The sequence below is a fragment of the Pelophylax lessonae genome (genome assembly GCF_965119305.1).
Source record: "Pelophylax lessonae genome assembly, chromosome: 5".
Classification (NCBI taxonomy): Eukaryota; Metazoa; Chordata; class Amphibia; order Anura; family Ranidae; genus Pelophylax; species Pelophylax lessonae.
Window position 1 is genome coordinate 343410912 of NC_138772.1, and position 19173 is coordinate 343430084.

At 43.0% G+C, this 19173-nt stretch overlaps 1 protein-coding gene across 5 annotated transcripts in view; it reads right to left on the reverse strand.

Moving 5' to 3' along the window:
• The window catches only part of KIF13A (kinesin family member 13A), a 298880-nt gene that overhangs the window by 182810 nt on the left and 96897 nt on the right, over positions 1–19173 (reverse strand). For all 5 annotated transcript variants that reach the window (XM_082258194.1, XM_082258191.1, XM_082258190.1 and 2 more), the window contains exon 3: positions 17392–17404. In XM_082258194.1, coding sequence (XP_082114320.1) covers positions 17392–17404 — 13 coding nt within the window. The remainder of the gene's footprint in view (positions 1–17391; positions 17405–19173) is intronic.

Below are 19173 nucleotides of genomic sequence, written 5' to 3' on the forward strand. Positions count from 1 at the left end.
CGGGCCAGGGAAGGAGCAGCGGCGATCGCCGCTGCTCTGCCCCGATCGCCGGGGATCTAGTGTGGAGATCCGCCCGCCTGTGTAAACACAAGCGGGCGGATCTCCATAGTGACAGGGAGTGACAGATCGGACTGTTCAGCATAGCTGGACATCCGATCTGTCCATGACTCACTCAGTCACCTCCCCCCCCACACGTCAGTAAGGCATACATTAACCCCTCCCTCTCCAATAAAATTAACCCCTTCCCTGCCAGTGTCATTTTTACAATAACAGTGCATATATATAGCACTGATTACTGCAGTAATGTCACTGGTACCCCCAAAAGTGTCAAAAATGTCAGTCAAGGGTCCGATCTGTCCGCCGCAATGTCGCAGTCCCGCAAAAAAAATCGCAGATCGCCGCCATTACGCGTTAAAAAAAAAAACACCAAAAATGACAGAAATCTTTCCCTTTGTTAGTAAACGCAATAACTTTTGCGCAAACCAATCAAAATACGCTTATTGCGATTTTTTTTTACCAAACATAGGTAGCAGAAAACAAATTGGCCAAAAATTTTTAAAAAAATTGGTTTTTACATCTTTTTTGGGGGGAATTTCATATAAAAAAATGTTAAAAATATTGTTATTTTTTCAAAATAAACGCTCTTTTTTTGTTTATAGCGCAAAAAGTAAAAATCGCACAGGTGATCAAATACCACCAAAAGAAAGCTCTGTTTGTGGGAAAAAAAGGACGTAAATTTAGTTTGGGTATGGCGTCGCACGACCGCGCAATTGTCAGTTGAAGTCGCACAGCGCCGAATCGCAAAAAGTGGCCTGGACGGAAGACAGCAAAATCCTCCGGTGGTAAAGTGGTTAAAAATAAATACAAAATGTATAAAGTTAACGATTGTAGTGAATATTTAAAGTATGTTAATTTATTTAATAAATCCACACCAATAAATGTGCTGCAGCCAATATTTTGCCAACAAACTTATGTGTGTCTCTTTATTTAATAGATAATTTGGTATTTGGGAGAGGAAATAAGGTGCGGCCTACATTCCCATGGCTCCCACATGTCACAGTGCGAGCGCACAATGATGAAGACCAATGACGGTGGAGACAAAAAAAGAGAACTCAGCTTGTCATATTATCGGCTGAAACTCTCCTGGAATTCAAATATACATACTGAAAATTTTCACTTAATATGGAGCAGTTGGGTGCATGCAAAAAACAGGAGTTGGGTTTTAATTGCTTACTGACAAACAGCATTTAGTATGCCAAAGTACCAGGTTAGCATACATAAAACAGATTTTAGCTTTTTGTAGATGCTGGAGAGCTAAACTACTTGATAATTTCCTGGAAACAGAGATGTTGAGTTCCTAGGTCTGCACATCTGTTGCGGTCACTATGAGGGGCTCCTACTCTGACTGTTAGGTGGTTTGTTGTAAACTATGGTGAATACAAAACATGTTTCTGGATCAGATATACACAAGTATAATTGGCTGCCCAGGAAAAAAAATGATTTTAAGTAATTTAAAGTAGTTTTCCAACTAAATCTCTGCATTGAATAGAATGAAGGGTTAAGAAGCTCTGCAACTTTTTATTTTTTAGTCAATACATTTTTAATATAAAGTAATGTTCACACATAGTGTAAGCAAGGTATGCAAACAAGATACAGTACTGTGCAATACAAGTCTCCAAAGTAGTCGATTACATATCCATTGGAATATACAAGTAACATTTATTGATTGGATGTGCCAGAGGGAGCTTCCCTCTTGCTTGTCCATAGCATAACTTAGCGAAGGCAACATGCTTCATAGCATTCACCTCCAAAAGGCGCTCGAAGGTATAGTTATGGTCAACCATTCTCTCTACATCAGAAAGGTTAGGGGCTAAGGTTGATTTCCAGTTTCTGAGTACCACAAAGTGGGCTGCAAGCAGTATGTGGGAGACAACCGGTTGCTGCATAGGAGGAAAGATGTCTATCCCAATGTTACATAGTAACGTATAGGACTTTTCCACTGCAAGTAACGGCTCGGCTCTACTCGGCCCTGCTTGGCCCGGTTTGCTTTTCCACTGCTGGTACCGCATGGTACGGTGTTGGAATGGTTCGGTACGGTATGGTATGGTTTGCTTTTCCACTAAAGTAGTACTAAAGTTAAGTGGGTGGGATAACAACGGGGTGGGTGGGATTCTCTGACCAATCAGTGGCTAGTAGTGACTGCATGCAAAGGATTGTGGGATATGGTACCGGGTATGGTACCTCTTGGAACCACAATCGAGGTGGTACTGTTTTGGAGAGCCGTACCGTTCGGTTCCATGCAGTGGAAAAGCGCCGCTGTACCAAACTGTTCCTACACCATACCATGCGGTACCAGCAGTGGAAAAGCACAAAAGCGAGCCAAACTGTTCGGTTCCATGCAGTGGAAAAGCGCCAATAGTTAGCCAGGTTGAAAAAGACACAACTCCATCTGGCTCAACCAATAAAAACCACAAAAAAAAAACAGTAAAGAAAACCCAACCATACAATCCCATATACACAATCCTATACCTGCAGTTGATTTAGAGGAAGGCAAAAAAAACCCCAGCAAAGCATGATCCAATTTGCTACAGCAGGGGGAAAAAATTTCTTCCTGATCCCCCAAGAGGCGATCTGATATTTCCTGGATCAACTTTACCTATAAATATTAGTATCTGGTTATATTATGTACTGGAGTTTGCATGTTCTCCCTGTGCCTGCGTCGGTTTCTTCCACGGTTTCCTCCAACACTTCAAAGACATGCTGGTAGGTTAATTGGCTCCTGTCTAAATTGGCCCTAGTATGTGTATGTATGAATGTGAGTCTGGGATCCTAAAAATGTAAGCTCCTTGAAGGTAGGGACTGATGTGAATGTACAATGTATATGTAAAGCGCTGCGTAAATTGACGGCGGTATATAAGTACCTAAAATAAATGCAGCCTGCAACAATAAATGCAACATGTGTTAGGGCTCTTTCACACGGGGCGATCAGTTTTTTGGCTCCGCTCCGGTCCTTTTTTTTTTTTTTTTCACGGAGCAGATGACACTTTTGTCATCCGCTCCGTATGTCTGCATATCATCCCATCCGTTTGCGGATGATATGCGGACATAATGTAAGTCTATGGGCATTGCCGATGTCAGCGGATGACACCGCTGACATCCGATTTTGCTTCCTTTCCGTTTTTTGAACGGAGGAAAAATAGGGTTCTGTTCCGTTCCAAAAAACGGAACAGAACTGAAAGGAAGAAAATCGGATGTCAGCGGATGGTCATCCGCTGACATCCGCAATGCCATTGACATACATTATGTCCGTAAATCATCCGCAAAAAATAGGATAATTTGCGGACATACGGAGCGCCGGCATGTGAAAGGGCCCTTAAGCTGTCAGAGATTCTAACCTGTCAGTTTTACAGAAAAAAAGTATTCTGTTACAGCCTGCACCTCCACTGGAAGGATTTTACATATTTTCCTGCCCCCAAAAAAAATGAATAAATAATAATAATGAAAAATCTCCCCAACCGGGCATAGCCAGTAAATAAAGGTGTGACGCAGGTTATATTTTCTTCCAGCAATTCTGTCAAAGCCCAAAAAAAATAAAATAATACGTTTTGAGGTTGAATGTGCTGGGCTAGAGGGACAGCAACCCATTCAAAGGAAAATTTGCCTGCAGGTTGTAAAATCTCCTTGTTCTAATATGAGAGTCTCTGACTACCTGGGTAAGTGTTCTCAGCACAACAGAAAGGGTATGATAATGGCAAGCAAGAATCTTTGCCGTCTATTGGAAAGCTACATATATATGAACAAATGGCAAGGGAAGCTGACAATATGTATGCAGTAGAAAATTCCTAAAGCTAAAATGTGGGTTATATTGACATAATATAGCCCTTTGGTCTGACCTGACTGATCCCCAGTTGGTCTGGTCACACAGGATGCCGATAAGTTAATTGCACAGCGTGACAATTGTGCCTAGCTGCAGAAATACCAGTCACTGAAAAACAGTGCAAAACCAGGCAGGGGATAAAGAACAAACAGGCAGGGGATGCTTTGGAAAGTCATGGTTAAGTGCTTTCTCATGAATTAATCTATATAAAGCACAAGCATGCGAGCCCCATAGCGGAGAGCATTCCAAGCGCAACAGCTTAAGAGTCCATTCATTCGCTTAATACATACAGTGTTTTTGTCCTGCAATCCTTAGTCCTCTATTAACCTGTCTGGGCTTGCAAAGTTTATTAAAGTGGGATGAAGTTTATACATTTTTTTTAACCATGTATGCTATGTGGCACAATAGGGTATGGTGGCTTGCTGGTTAGCCATTTCCTTATACAAGTCTAAGGTCATAGGGGTTTCATTATTTCCAGGGTACTATACAATTGGAGATTGTATGATTGCATAATATTCCTCTAAGTCAGGGATCCTCAAACTACGGCCCTCCAGCTGTTGCGGAACTACACATCCCATGAGGCATTGTAAAACTTTGACATTCACAGACATGACTAGGCATGATGGGAATTGTAGTTCCTGAACAACTGGAGGGTCATAGTTTGAAGTCCCCTGCTCTAAGTGTATCAATACCCTCCCCTAGTTTAAAAACATGTTTGATTGACCAAAAGGGGCTCTAGTGTAAACGGTTGTCTGCAGAATGCTTTTTAATACACAAGCGCTATATTGTAATACTCCATATAGACAGTATTATAATATATACAATATATAAAAGCAAGGTTGTGGGCAGAGTATGTCACCAGGGTTTCTCACACATGGTGATGGGCTCCAGATTTTGTGACTGATATGGAGTAAATAAAGATCATTTTCTCAGATCTTTAAACAATATTACGGTGTTTGTAAACCTCACGAAAAATGAACAAAGCATATTCTTATACAGTGTGTACTAGCCTCAATCCAAAGCACCAAGTGTCATTTCTCTCTGCTGTCTCTTCCCACTGCTATCGGGACAAGGGGTGGGCAGGAGGGACGGCTGCCCTGGGTGCAATAGTTTATAGCAGGGATGGGGGGTGCCCTGACACTAACCCTAAGGAAAGGGGGGGCGCGGTTTGGCATCTTTGCCCTGGGCACTGGATAACCTTTTCCTGCCACTGTCTGCATGTGTCACTGATAATAGTCCAAGCCAACTGTACAGCATCCTGGATGACTGCCTGCCCCCCCTCCAGCATCCAGAGGCTGACTGACAACCTCAGCTGTATATATTTTTCTATGATTCTGTGTAGGGAAGGTGGGGGGGTGTTCATTCCCTTCGCTCAAGTTTAAGTGTCACTGAGCTCTGTGATCAAATCCCTGCCCCCCCTGGCTTCTACTGCTGAGGAATAGCCTTTGATCTTTGTGTTTTAGGAAGATGTAGAGAAGGTAGTGCTGCAGATAATCAGGTACAATTTATGACAAGGATTCGTTCCCTCTATGTGAACCAATTGAGACTTGTCAATACAGTGGGTATACATAAGCGTTAACAACCATTTTAACCTCTTCAGCCCCCCTGAAGGTTTACCCCCCTTCATGACCAGGCCATTTTTTTGCAATATGGCACTGTGGTATTTTAACTGACAATTATGTGGTCGTGCAATGCTGTACCCAAATAAAATGGATGTCCTTTCTTTCCCACACATAGAGCTTTCTTTTGATGGTATCTAATCACCTCTGCGTTTTTTATTTTTTGCGCTATAACCAAAAAATCCAACAATGTTGAAAATAACACAATATTTTTTACTTTATGCTATAAAACATATCCAATAAAAACATGTAAAAAATATTTTTTTTTAAATTCAACCTGCTAGTTGAATGAAAAGAAAAACAATGTACAAGAATTAGTAAGCTGCAATATGAAAACGGTTTGGTTTATGCGTTTAATACCACTTTGAGTTCTGTTCTGGGTCCTGGAGCCCAGAGACTTTGGGAACTTTTGGTGGAACAGTCTCCATTCCTAGGTCCACATCTTAACTAGTAGCCAACTTCATAAGTCTTCATGTACACACAGACCAGGTTGACCGCAGGCTGCAGGAAAATGCGGCAAAATCAATGCCGAGATTTTACCGCAATTTTGCGATCGACGGGCAAATTGCTTCCTATTCTTCCGCGTTCAGGAGAGGGAGGTAAGGGGAGGTTGAACCTCCTCTAACCACAGCAGATTCTAGACTCTTGTAAAAGCCTATGTTTTTTTTTTTCATCTCTAAGAAGAGTTTATTAAAGAAAAACAAAAACAGAAAAATTACAAAATGGTACATGTTCCAGACTATGAAAATAATATTTCCAATTTCCGCCAATGAAACCATGTCACAGATCTGTAAGACCATATCATCTGCCCCAAAGCCTACATTCATTAAGAGATCACAAAACCAAATGTATTATCAGAAATATCTGCAATCAAAGTTGTTTTAAATCTACTGGAGAAAGTCCTAGGGTATCTAGCCAAGTGGACCATAATTTATCAAATTTCCCTGGGTATCCTCTGCGTTGAAAAATATATTTCTCCAAACACACTGTATCTCCCTTCCGGACAATCCACTTCTTCAACGAATGTAGATCGACAGCTTTCTAGTGTTGGAGAATTAGTTTGCAGGCCTGGAAAAGTGCTCTAACTATGGCTTGTTTAGGAATGTCTTCAATTGGAAAATCACCCAATATACCCAAAAATGCATGGTTTAGGATCCACTGGAATGTTAACCTGGAATACCTTAATAATGGTGTGGAGAATGCCCGTCCAATAAGAGTGTAACTTTGGACAGCACCATAAAAGGTGAAATAAGTCTCCACGGTCTTTAGAACATCTAGTGCATACCGGGTCTTCTCTTAATCCAATTTAAAAACAACCTTGCTGGTGCGAGGTGAACTCTTAGTAAGATACAGAGCTAAGACAAGCATTGTGCGACATTTAGAGAACTGCTGGTACTGCCTGCAAGGGCTCTTCCCACTGCTCCTTCTCAGATGGACCCGCATCACTCTCCCACTTAGCAGCAGCTCTAACAGAGAAACCTTTCAGGAAAATGGTCAGCAACATAGCATAGCTCCTGGAGATAAACCCTTTGAAGTAAAACACCTCTGACATGCAATTAAAAAATGGGGAAGGGGATTTTAGGTGTAGCACCCTACAGGCAGGTGCTAGGTAAATGCATAGTGGGCCTTGTCTGCTTAACAGCAGGGCCATGATTGTTTTTGGTTAGGGTGTCATGTTTTCCAGGTGTGTTTGCTGAGAGGGGAGTCTCCCCACTGGCTCCGTGAGAGGCTTCTCATAGGACAGTGGAGGAAACCCAATCAGGGACACATTCAGGCTTGTAACTACCCCAGAAGGCAGCAACGGATTCTGGGAGTGGGTATAAGTCTGGAGGGAGTGCATGACTCATTGTCTTTGGCGGGAAGCAGAGTCCCAGGAGGGAGAGAACGGCTGTCTCTCCTCCTGTCAGAGGAAGCGGATGTCTCAGGGTCTGCCCGAGAATCGAGTGCTGAGTTGAGCTGAAGGGGATCCTGTGTGCCGAGAACCAGCGGAGAGTGAGAAGGGTTCAGTCCCAGGAAAGCCTACACAGGTCGTGAGTACTGAGGATTGCCCCTGGGGGTCTGCCTAGTGTCAGTGGGGACCACTCCAGAGAAGGTTCTAGGATCCAAGTGTCAGCTAGCGGTAAAGGGGGAGCCTGGTCAGAGGACCCTGAAGAGATAGAGGGGGTACCTAGGTTGAGGACCCTGCAGTGTTAAAGGGGGCGCCTGCAGTTTGGGCCCTGAAGAGATAGTGCACAGTGTGAGTGCACCTACTTAGAGTTGCAGCCATACAGGATTTCATAACAAGCTGCCTCAAGCCAGTGCAAGGCAGGAGGGGGTAGTCAGTGACTTTTGAGTGCAAGTATTGTCAGAAGTCCCACATGCTACAGTCCTGGATCTTCTGGACTTAAGTCAGAGTTCCAGCACAGCTTTCAGAGATACAGTGTGTTTCAAGCGCCTGTAAGCGTTGGCTGGCGTCAAGACAGCGCTAAAGGGCATTTTTTTCTACAACAGTCCCAGAATTGTATATAGTCGAGCTAAAGGAGTATCCCACTCATTCCCTTCTCCCATCCCCTAAAATTACAATAAAACCACCAAACAAAGATGCCGGAGTTGTCAATTTGTCAGTTCTCACACCCAAGGTCGCAGCTCACATAGGCTGGAGAGGTAACTGGTAACAATGGCAGACCCACATTAGGCCCAATGCCTGGAAAACCTGCTACATACGCTTATGTCCACTCCCAATTGCACCTTGACAGCATTTTCCAATTTCAAACAGTGAAACCACATAGATTGTGGAAGTCAAAGTTTGGCCTGCAAATCAGGAAAGGGCAGTTTCAACATTTGACTGTAGCCCACCAGGTCTCCTTAGAAGAGCAGCAGTAAGTGAACTTGTCTCTAAAGCAGTAGATACAGGCCCTGTTAGGGAGGCGTTTTTCTGACACTGACATGCAAATAGCAGATGGGTATAACTAATTTTTTTATGTGCAAATTTTAATAAAACAAACTGTAGTAAACAAATCAGTATTCTACGTTTATATGGATGGCTTTCTTTTGGAAGCTGGGAATTATGCGTAATGTCACACATGCTATACAAAGTCATTTTTAGGCTTGAAAGCAGCCCACAAATAATTTCAGGGTTATAAAATATTTGCACTGGGAGAGCAGAAAATAATCTGTATAGTCTCTGCCCTTATGTCTAGTAGTGAAGCAGCTGCTGAAAGAATTTGACTCATCCCACGAAATTCCAGGAGGATTTAAGATGTGTTACATACGCTCACTGCACAGCCCTGCATCTTCTTTGGGTGAGTAGATATTCCCAAACGTAATGTGTTTCATACCATCACATTTTTAAAATAACTAAGTAGAAAAGAAAAGGCATAGATGCCAATTGGTCTAAAAAAAGGCTATATATGCTGACAGGTTATAGACTGGGGACAGCTCTGCTTTAAAGTGGACCTTTGATGATATACAGTACAAGAGTTGTCACTGCTGACTTCTTTAAAAGGTGGAACATCGGGTCTGTCTGGTTTTGGTTCTGTAAAATTTGACGCTTTTCAGAATTCACTGGCTACAAACTAGATCAAGGTACACAAATCAATAGGTAGTGAAGGCAGAACCAGGGAGACCGACCTAGAGCCTTTACCTTTAACAAAGCACAATGGGAGCTCCCATGTTTCTTTACTCAAAGGTTTTTCATGATGCTCACTCAGCTTGTGAACCTTTCCAGTCTATCCATGGATGAGTAAGACTTGATTACCCAAAGACCTGGGCACTGATTGGACAGAACAAGGACTGGTCCGATTAGTGTAAAGCCATGTTCAGAGGCATGCTTAGCATTAATCATTTGGCTTTACTGCAGTGGTGAACCCTACAGGAGTCGATTAATTTGATAAAGCAATTCTACAGGACTAGTCAACACAAAACTAGTGATTTTTAAGGGGGCGACACAAGCAGGCATAACCCCCTAATGGATTCTTACACCTCCCTGGGACACCACAATGTATTTATTCCCCCTGGAGTTTCTAGCTCTACCACCCTGAAGGTCTTCAGTTACTTGTGCAGCATCAGTGTCTTATTTAACCCACAACATCATTCATAATGTGAAATTATACATTTAAAAAAAAACAACAGAAAGAGGAAGCCTATTTATAATGTTTAAACCAGTACTCTGGGCACAACAAAACAAACTCACACAGGGATCTCCTACTATCAGGGCCAGTGCAAGGATTTTTGCTGCCCTAGGTAAAATAAAATTTGCCCCCCCCCCCCATAGGCTCTCCCACCCCCAGCCCAAGCTGATGAAGGGGTTAAAAGCAGTGGCGGCTGGTGCTCCATCGGTCAGGGGGAGTGCGGCAGACGGACCAGGCCACAGACCCCCCCCGTCACTCCAGAGTCTAGTCCACACCATATCCCCCCCGCCCCCCGGGGCCAGTTCACTTACCTTATTCCTCCAGACAGCGGCGGCTTTCCCCTCAGTCTCCTCCATGCCCCCTCTTGGCGGTCGTCTCCCCCCTCCTCCTCTGCCAATAGGATGCCTTCTCCTTTGGCCAATTGGGAAACAAGTCTCAGGACCCGCTTCCTGATTGGCCGGGAGGAGAATCAGTGTGGCAATAGCAAATATTAATTCACTATTGTCACATAACTGGGTGAGCTCAGGGCGCAGTGCTCTGTGCCGAGCCCACCCTTTTTTGAAGCCTATTAGCGCCTCTGGCTCTAATCGCATGCTTAAAAAAAAAAAAAAAAAACGCTCATTGGAATCCATGCATCCGGCGCCCTGCATGTAGATTAGGGGGCCGGACGCATGGATGGGGGGGCGGCGCCTCTGCGCCCCTAATGGACGGGCCGGCCGCCACTGGTTAAAACCCCTTCAGTGACTTGCTGTAAGTCACTTACCTCGGGTCAGGCTCCACCGGCGCCCCCTGCTAAGTTGCGCCCTAGGCGGCTGCCTAGGTCACCTTACTGGTAGCGCTGTCCCTGCATACTATAAGTAGTTTAGGACCTTTTCCTTTTCTGTGAGTAGCATTAATAATAAAGCCCAGCCAAAACCTTTGTATTCATTACTGTAATGCTGCATATAAAGTGATAAATGTGCTGTTAGTGGTTTTGTGAACTGCAAAGTCCAGCAGTAAGGTTTAAGACACCCTGCTGTGCTGTGCCTGCACGTTGGAGAAACTCCCCCCTGAACGCTGTTCCATTCAACAGCATTCTAGCGCTTTCAGTCACTGCATTCTGTGTGAGAACAACAGTCCGACCGTCCAATGTGCTGCCAGCACCGGGTATTTTATATCCTGCTGTAGCACTTAGCAACCATAAAAACCTCAAAAATGTGGCATTTTTATTACTGTATATGCTGCCCAAACGGCGTTACAGTTATAAATACATAGAGTTCAATGGGGCTTGAAAAGTGGAAACACCGGCCTGCTGTGGAATTTCCTGTGTTTATTAGTCCAGAACAGTGTTTCTCAGCTCCGGTCCTCAGGGCACACTAACCGGCCAGGTTTGCAAGAAAACTGAAATACATCACAGGTGATATAATTTGCTGCTCAGTGATTGCAGTATTCTAGTCTGCATCTCCCCAAGGTAATACCTAAAGTCTGGCTTGTTAGGGTGCCCTGAGGACCAGAGTTGAGAAACGCTGGTCTAGAACATGTTCCTTGCTTCTCTTAAACTGGGAGGATATAGCTCTAGCATCATCCTTGGCAATGTCCAGATGGCCTCCCCACACACAGCTCTGTCTATACACCACATGCCCTCCCCACACACAGCTCCATCTATACACCACATGCCTTCCCCACAAACAGCTCTGTTAATATACCACATGCCCTTCCCACACACAGCTCTGTCTATACACCACATGCCCTTCCCACACACAGCTCTGTCTATACACCATATGCCTTACACACACACAGCTTTATCTCTACACCACATGCCCTCCCCACACATAGCTCCATCTATACACCATATGCCCTCCCCACACACAGCTCTTTCTATACACCACATGCCCTTCCCACACACAGCTCTGTCTTTACACCACATGCCCTTCCCACACACAGCTCTGTCTTTACACCACATGCCCTTCCCACACACAGCTCTGTCTATACACCATATGCCTTACACACACACACAGCTTTATCTCTACACCACATGCCCTCCCCACACATAGCTCCATCTATACACCATATGCCCTCCCCACACACAGCTCCGTCTATACACCACATGTCCTTTCCACACACAGCTCCATCTATACACCACATGCCATTGCCACACACAGCTCCATCTATACACCACATGCCCTCCCTACACACAGCTTTGTCTATACACCATATGCCTTACACACACACACACACACACACACACACACACGCATGCACATCTTTATCTTTACACCACATGCCCTCCCCACATACAGATCCGTGTATACACCACATGCCCTCCCCACACACAGCTCTGTCTCTACACATCACCTGCCCTCCCCACACACAGCTCTGTCTCTACACATCACCTGCCCTCCCCACACACAGCTCCATCTATACACTACTTGCCCTCTCTACATATAGCTTCCTCTAAACACCATATGCCCTCCACACACACAGCTTCCTCTATACACAGCATGCCTTCCCCACACACAGCTTCCTTTAGACACCATATGCCCGCTCCATGCACAGCTCCATCTATATACTCCACATGCCCTCCCCACACACAGCTCCATCTATATATACCACATGCCCTCCCCAAACACAGCTTCCTCTATACATCAGATGCCCTCCCCACACACAGCTTTCTTTATCCACTTGCCAACCGCCCTATAGCTGTTTTGCTGCTACAGGGCTGCCGCACTGCGTAGGATCACGTCTATATAAGTAAACCTGCACTTCCGGGTATTGGGCATGAGTGTGCATCACCGGCGGCTAGGTAGAATCACAGCGGGAGCTGATCAGCATGTCCCGCGGTCCTGATGTCTGCCGGCACCCGGTAATCATTTGGTACACAAGCAGAACTGCAATTTTCCTATGTAAAAAGGGGAGATCACTGTTCTGTCAGTAAGGAAGGCATGGATCCTGTGTTTCTGCAAAGCAGGGGCAGGGATCTAGGCAGTCCCCTAGTAAAAGCACCTCCCACACTACAGTAAAACACCAGCTAGAGACACCCTCAAGAGGGATCGCCCAGCCAGTGCCATTAGTACAGTGACAGTGCATATTTTTAGCAGTTATCACTGTAATAATGTCATTGGTCCCCAAAAAAGTGTCAAAAGTGTGAGTTAGTGTCCAATTTGTCTGGCGCAATATCGAAGTCCCGCTTTAAGTCGCTGATCACCGCTATTACTAGAAAGAAAAAAATATATAAATTACAAAAATACATCCCATAGTTTGTAGACGCTAACATTTTTGCACACACCAATCAATATACGCTTTTGTGATTTTTTTTTTTACCAAAAATATGTAGCAGAATACATATTGGCCTAAATTGATGAAGAAATTGGATTTTTTTACATTTTTTTTTTTATTGGATATGTTTTATGGACGAAAGTAAAAAATATTGTTATTTTGTTGTTTATAGCGCAAAAAAAATAGAAACCACAGAGATGATCAAAAACCACCAAAAGAAAGCTCTATTTGTGGAAAAAAAAGGACATACATTTTATTTGTTACCAGGACCGCGCAATTGTCAGTTAAAGTAATGTAGTGCCGTATCGCAAAAAATAGCTTGGTCAGGAAGGGGATAAATCTTCTGAAGCTGAAGTGGCTATACACCATATGGCCTCCCCATGCCCAGCTCCATCTATATACACCACATGCCCTCCCCACACACAGCTCCGTCTATACACCATATGCCCTCCTCACACAAAACTCAGCTTGGGTAGTGTTCCAAACTAGTTATGTTCATACGCTATCTTTCATCTCCCTCTAGCCAGAATAGCATACACAATAGATAGGAGGGAATCAGTCACAAAACCCTAATATCTTTGTGATAAAAAATTTTGGCAGAAATAAGTACATATTTATAATCAACCAATGGCAAATACTACTAATAGATATTCATGCCCTGACCTCGATTCAGCTCTAAGGCATGTGAGCAGAGCAGGTGCATTCAGTATCCAGTTGAGTAGACTGGCCCTCTAAAGCCTTGCAGCATATCTACTTTGCATAGCAAATATCTTTCTCATGGTTTATCATTAGTAAAACTGCAAAAAAATAACACAGGACTGCTCACATACCCCCATAGCCCTTAGAATTTATATTACGAAAAAAAAAAAAAAAAAAAAACACATCAAGGTAGTTAAACATTGCTTTATTTAAATTTATTCAGACCTGCCATGAAAAAATACATAAAAATCTACCGTCAATGCTAAAGATAGAAGCCCATCTCCAGCCTTCTGTCCTTCAGTTTTCCAACCCCACTCACTGAAGCCCCCACGCTTGAATTTTTTTTTTTTTTTAATTCTTAAATATTTAAATTAATTACAGGTGTCTTCTGGATGGTCTGTGGCTTCACTTGTCTTCATCCTCTGCTCAGGAAGCTGCTGCTGATGGTCCTAGCTGTAGTACAGAACATCCCTCACATAATAACATGTGAGTGACATTCTGGGCTGCAGGCAATGTTTTTTTTTCCTAAGCATTGCTTAGAATCTCTATCCAAACAGTGGACCATGTCATTAGAATTTGTGTCCACACAGCCATTTGTAATCTCCATGGGAAACAGAGGGTGACAACGCAGAAGCCGAATTGGGAGACAGGTGTCAACTCATAACAGCAAGTGCCCAAATAAGGTCCTTCATGACAGAATTCCCATTTATTCTGTTAATGAAAGCTGCAAATTTGAAAAGATTGAAAGCAACTTTTGGCAGTACCTTAAAGCATATTGACCTCTGTCAGTAACATAAGAATTCCAAATGGGGTTACCTACCTAAGTAAATACTTACTTTCCAACTTCCTGCACCATCAGAAAGCCTCTCCTTTCATAAGAAATCCCAGGTTAAAGACTTCTTTACTTCTGAAAATGTGAATCACCTTGGTCCCGCGCAGCACTCCGTGGTTCCTTTTACCGACCTCCACATCATGTCACTACTGTATCCTATCCATATGACATGAGCTTAATGCTTAAAATATGGTGGACATTGTAACACAATATTTCCAGGATAGATGTCCCAAAGCCCACCAATTGTGCTAGAACAAGCCAAAATAATGTTGCTCTCTCAAATACTGCACTTCAATTACTTTTTAATTTTGCAGAAGGTGGCTAACATTATGAACACCCAGCAAATGTAAATGCTGTTTGTATTCCTACTGTAGAAAATACTAACATATTGTACTTAATAGTTCCCTTCATCAGTCACCACACCTGGCAGACATCGCATAAAGGTTCTTTTCCCCCTAAGGGTCCTTTCACACGAGTGGTGCGCCCGGCAGACTCTGTTTTGCTCAGCTGGGATCGATCCGCTGATCCCCACTGAGCTGGCAGATGACAGCTCCGTCTCCGCTTACTTTGCAGAGACGGAGCTGTCAGAGCCCCGCTCTCCTCTATGAGAGATCGGATGAAAATGGACCGCCTGTCCGTTTTCATCCGATCCTATCCGATCTGATCCTCCAGATGGATGGAAAATAGGGTTTCCACTCGTCTGGATTTCACGGACAGGATCAGATCGGATAGCAGCGGGTGACAGCGGAGATGTCTCCACTGACATCCGCTGCTCCATCGGGGCGGCATGGAGCATCCAATCAGGTCCGCCTGAAAAACTGACAGGCGGACCTCATCGGAAAGCCCGTGTGAAAGGTGCCTTAGATCTGCTGCAGCCACTAATCAATAAAAGTTTTTCAGCATGTCCCTTCAACAGAAGTCGATTGAGTGAACATCTACTGACGAGCAGGACAGCCACACACTGATCAAAAATTTGTCCGGTTCCTGCTGAACCAGTTGGATTTTGATCAGTGTATAGCCAGCTTAAGAGGAGAAGTACAGCCAAAGCTTGTTTGGCTGTACAGTACTTCTCCTGTGGATCACAGGAGGGCAGTTCTTTCTGCACTCCTGTAACCTGTTTTGAGCTGAAGCCCGCTGTCAGCTGATGTTACAGAGCTGGTCTAGGCTTAGGCAAGATTGCAACAATGGAGTCGGGATCTGCCCACATGCCTGGACTGGCACTCGGCTGAGCCTCTCAGCAAGCCGCTGAGAGCCTGAGCTGGCGGCTCCCACCCCCCCTCCACAGCTCAGTGCTCCAGTTTTTGTGGTGGGGCCGAGCAGAGAGCCGGTGACTGACAGTTCGAGGCGTGAAGGGGGGGGGGGGGGCAGATGCAGCATTGGACCAATTCTGCATCCACCTAGGTAAGTAAGATTCTAAAAAGAAAAAAAAAAAACATACATCTCTTTTAAGACCTACCCAGCCTACAACTGGACACCAAGTGTTAGATGGACAACACTGCAAAATTCAATAAAGCCTGATTGACTTACAGTACATGCTTAGCACAGCTTGACAGGCATGGTATTTGGCACTTTATGCAATACACTAACCTCAAGTCTAAACTTGTACCCAGGTTTATATGAAACCATTTCTGACAACTCAAGTGCAGTGACAGTTCAATTTGATTACACATGATGTACAGTATTGCGTGACTGCTTTTTAGCTCTAAAAGTTTGTTAGGAAAATTAATTTACAACAATATTCTAAAAAATTCACACAGTTTTATTACTATTATTAATATTTTTATTATAATACAGGATTTATAGTAGTAAATGCAGTAAATACAAGAACAAATGGGGCACTGGACTTTCTAAGGGTACTTGAAATTGTCAGCTGGCACACTGGCTCCGGTTTGACAACATTCCACAAAATAGGGACTCCCCTGAAGAATAGGGAAACACCCAGAGTTGAGAATCCATATACATGCCAATGAGAGCGATGATAAAATTGATTCACAGCGGAAAAAGCCAATGTGTTTAAAGAACCAAACACACCCCCCCCCCCCCCCTCATGAAATCAGGTTTCAAATAGGTCTGCACTGTGATTTACTGCTTGGGACAGTTTCAGGAGGTCAGATTAAAGCGGAACGTCACCCAAAAGGGGACGTTTCGCTCTTCCTCCTCCTCCCCCCTCCTCTGCCACATTTGGAATAATTGCTTTTTGGGGTGGAGCAGGTACCTGGTTTTGACAGGTACCTACTCCCACTTTCGTTTGGATCGCTGTGGCAGATCCACAAGAACTTCTCTTACCCCCTTCCTGCAACCTTCTGGGACATGTCACGGGTCCCAGAAGGCTATGGGACAATTCCAAAAGTGCAGCAAGGCGCGCGCATGTGCAGTGGGCATCTGGAGGAAAGGACGCAAGGAATCACAGCCGGCTGCCCACAGTGAACATGATGATGCAGGGGACCTGTAGACTGGTGAAGAACCGGCTCGGGTGAGGACAGCACTGGACCGTGGGACAGGTGAGTGTCTGTTTATTAAAAGTCAGCAGCTACACTTTTTGTAGCCGCTGACTTTTAATCTTTGCAGAATTGACTGAAACTCCTCTTAAAGCTGGTGTTAGTGAATGCATTCACTAATGTTGGCTTAACCTGCCCTTTAAAAAATGTTTCATTGCTTATATTTGGGTATTTGTTTGGCACACTCATTTGATTGCATGTATTGTATAGTTAAATGATGCTGTTGGCATAGAAATTACTGGCAAAATCCTTGATAATGTCCACTGATTGTGTATGGATAAATAGAACAGTAGTCTGGCATACTTTCCAGCTAAAATGCTTGAAATAATAAAACCAAAGGACCAGTATGACAGTCGGGAATCTAGCATTTTCAGAAAGCAAGGTCATCAATGACAGCTACAGGTATCTCTTTTTGACAGCTTCCTTGAATGCAAAATAGCTGTACCAAATAAAGGAAAAGTTACAAGGAATTTAAGTAAAGTAACAAATCGAAAATTCTTACCTTTGGTGGTTTTCTGAAGGGCAACACAGATTCATTGATTCAGCAATAACAAGTGATGTCATGATTTGTCGAAGACATCCACATAGAAGAGCAAAGAGAAACCACAATCAATGTCTCATTTAAGGACTACTTACAAATCAAAGCAATACAATTAGGTTTATAGTAAAATGGTAATTTAAAAATTCCTTTTGTTTTAAAGTCCCATTCTGGTCTGAAATAATAGAAAATAGGTAAACTAGAGTGGAGGAAATTTCAAGAATTGTGTAGACTGTTAAACACTTTTACATTCCTTTTTAGTAAAATATATGATTTATAAACCTATAATGAGACACTTTGCATACATATTCCTGGCAAATCTCCATGTTATTCCAACTATTGGGAAAGAGACAGGCTGGTACATGCAAACAAAGTCCCATTCTGGTCTGAAATAATAGAAAATAGGTAAACTAGAGTGGAGGAAATTTCAAGAATTGTGTAGACTGTTAAACACTTTTACATTCCTTTTTAGTAAAATATATGATTTATAAACCTATAATGAGACACTTTGCATACATATTCCTGGCAAATCTCCATGTTATTCCAACTATTGGGAAAGAGACAGGCTGGTACATGCAAACAAGAAACTAACTGACTTTCTCAGAAGCAAGCACATTACTGTTTAGCAAAAGCAACAACTCTCATGTGATTTTGGAAAATCTGTGGATACTCTAGCCATCATCTTCCTTTTCAGAACAAGGAGCTAGCCTTGCTGGGCAGGATAAAAATGCACCAGACTTATGGCCACTCCTCTGGATTTTAGAAACAAGCTGCTAGGCAGCCTTCCATAACCCCCCTAAGGGGATAATAAAGCAAATATGAAAAATAAACTGGAGCAGAGCTCGAAAAAAAAAAAAACCTAAATTAAATAGTAAAAGTATTATTAATAATACTATACAGGATTTATATAGAGCCTACAGTTTGCGCAGTGCTTTACAACATAAGGGCAGACAGTACAGTTACAATACAATTCAATACAGAAGGAATCAGAGAGCCATTACAAACAATTTTGCACTTAAAACTATCTATATCTAAAATACTAACAAACCATGTGATCTAATAAAGTGCCTCAAAAAATGTCCATAAATTCCAGTCCACTTTTTCACATACTTGTATCAATAAAACAATTATTTTTTTTAAAAATGTGACACATACTTGTATCAATATAGTAATTACTATTTTGGAAAATGTGTCACATACTTGTATCAATAAAGTAATTATTATTTTGGAAAATGTGACACATACTTGTATCAATTAAGTAATTACTATTTTTAAAAATGTGTCACATACTTGTATCAATAAAGTGATTATTATTTTGAAAAATGTGTCACATACTTGTATCAATTAAGTAATTATTTAAAAAAAAATATTATTATGTTGTTACCCCTGAAGATGTCACACTGACAAAACGCGTTGGGTGGAGCCATGTTTTTTACCTCACTTTCAGTGACGTCGCTCCCACTGTACTGGAACACACGGTCATATTTGATCAGTGAGTGAAAGAGCCAATAGAATATACAGAGCATGACCTCCATGGTTTAAATGTAAGTGAATTAGTCTTGGTTTTTATTGTAAATAAAGTAGAATTATACTATTGGAAGTCCTCTATTTATGGTGCAATTGCTGAGAGCTGGTGGACCAGAGGAGTTGCATTTGGAGAGCCCAGTGTGGAGGAGCCTTTGGAATAAGCTTATAAGCATTTGAGACCTTCACATCTAAAAAGGGGTCGTACAAAATCTGGTGAGT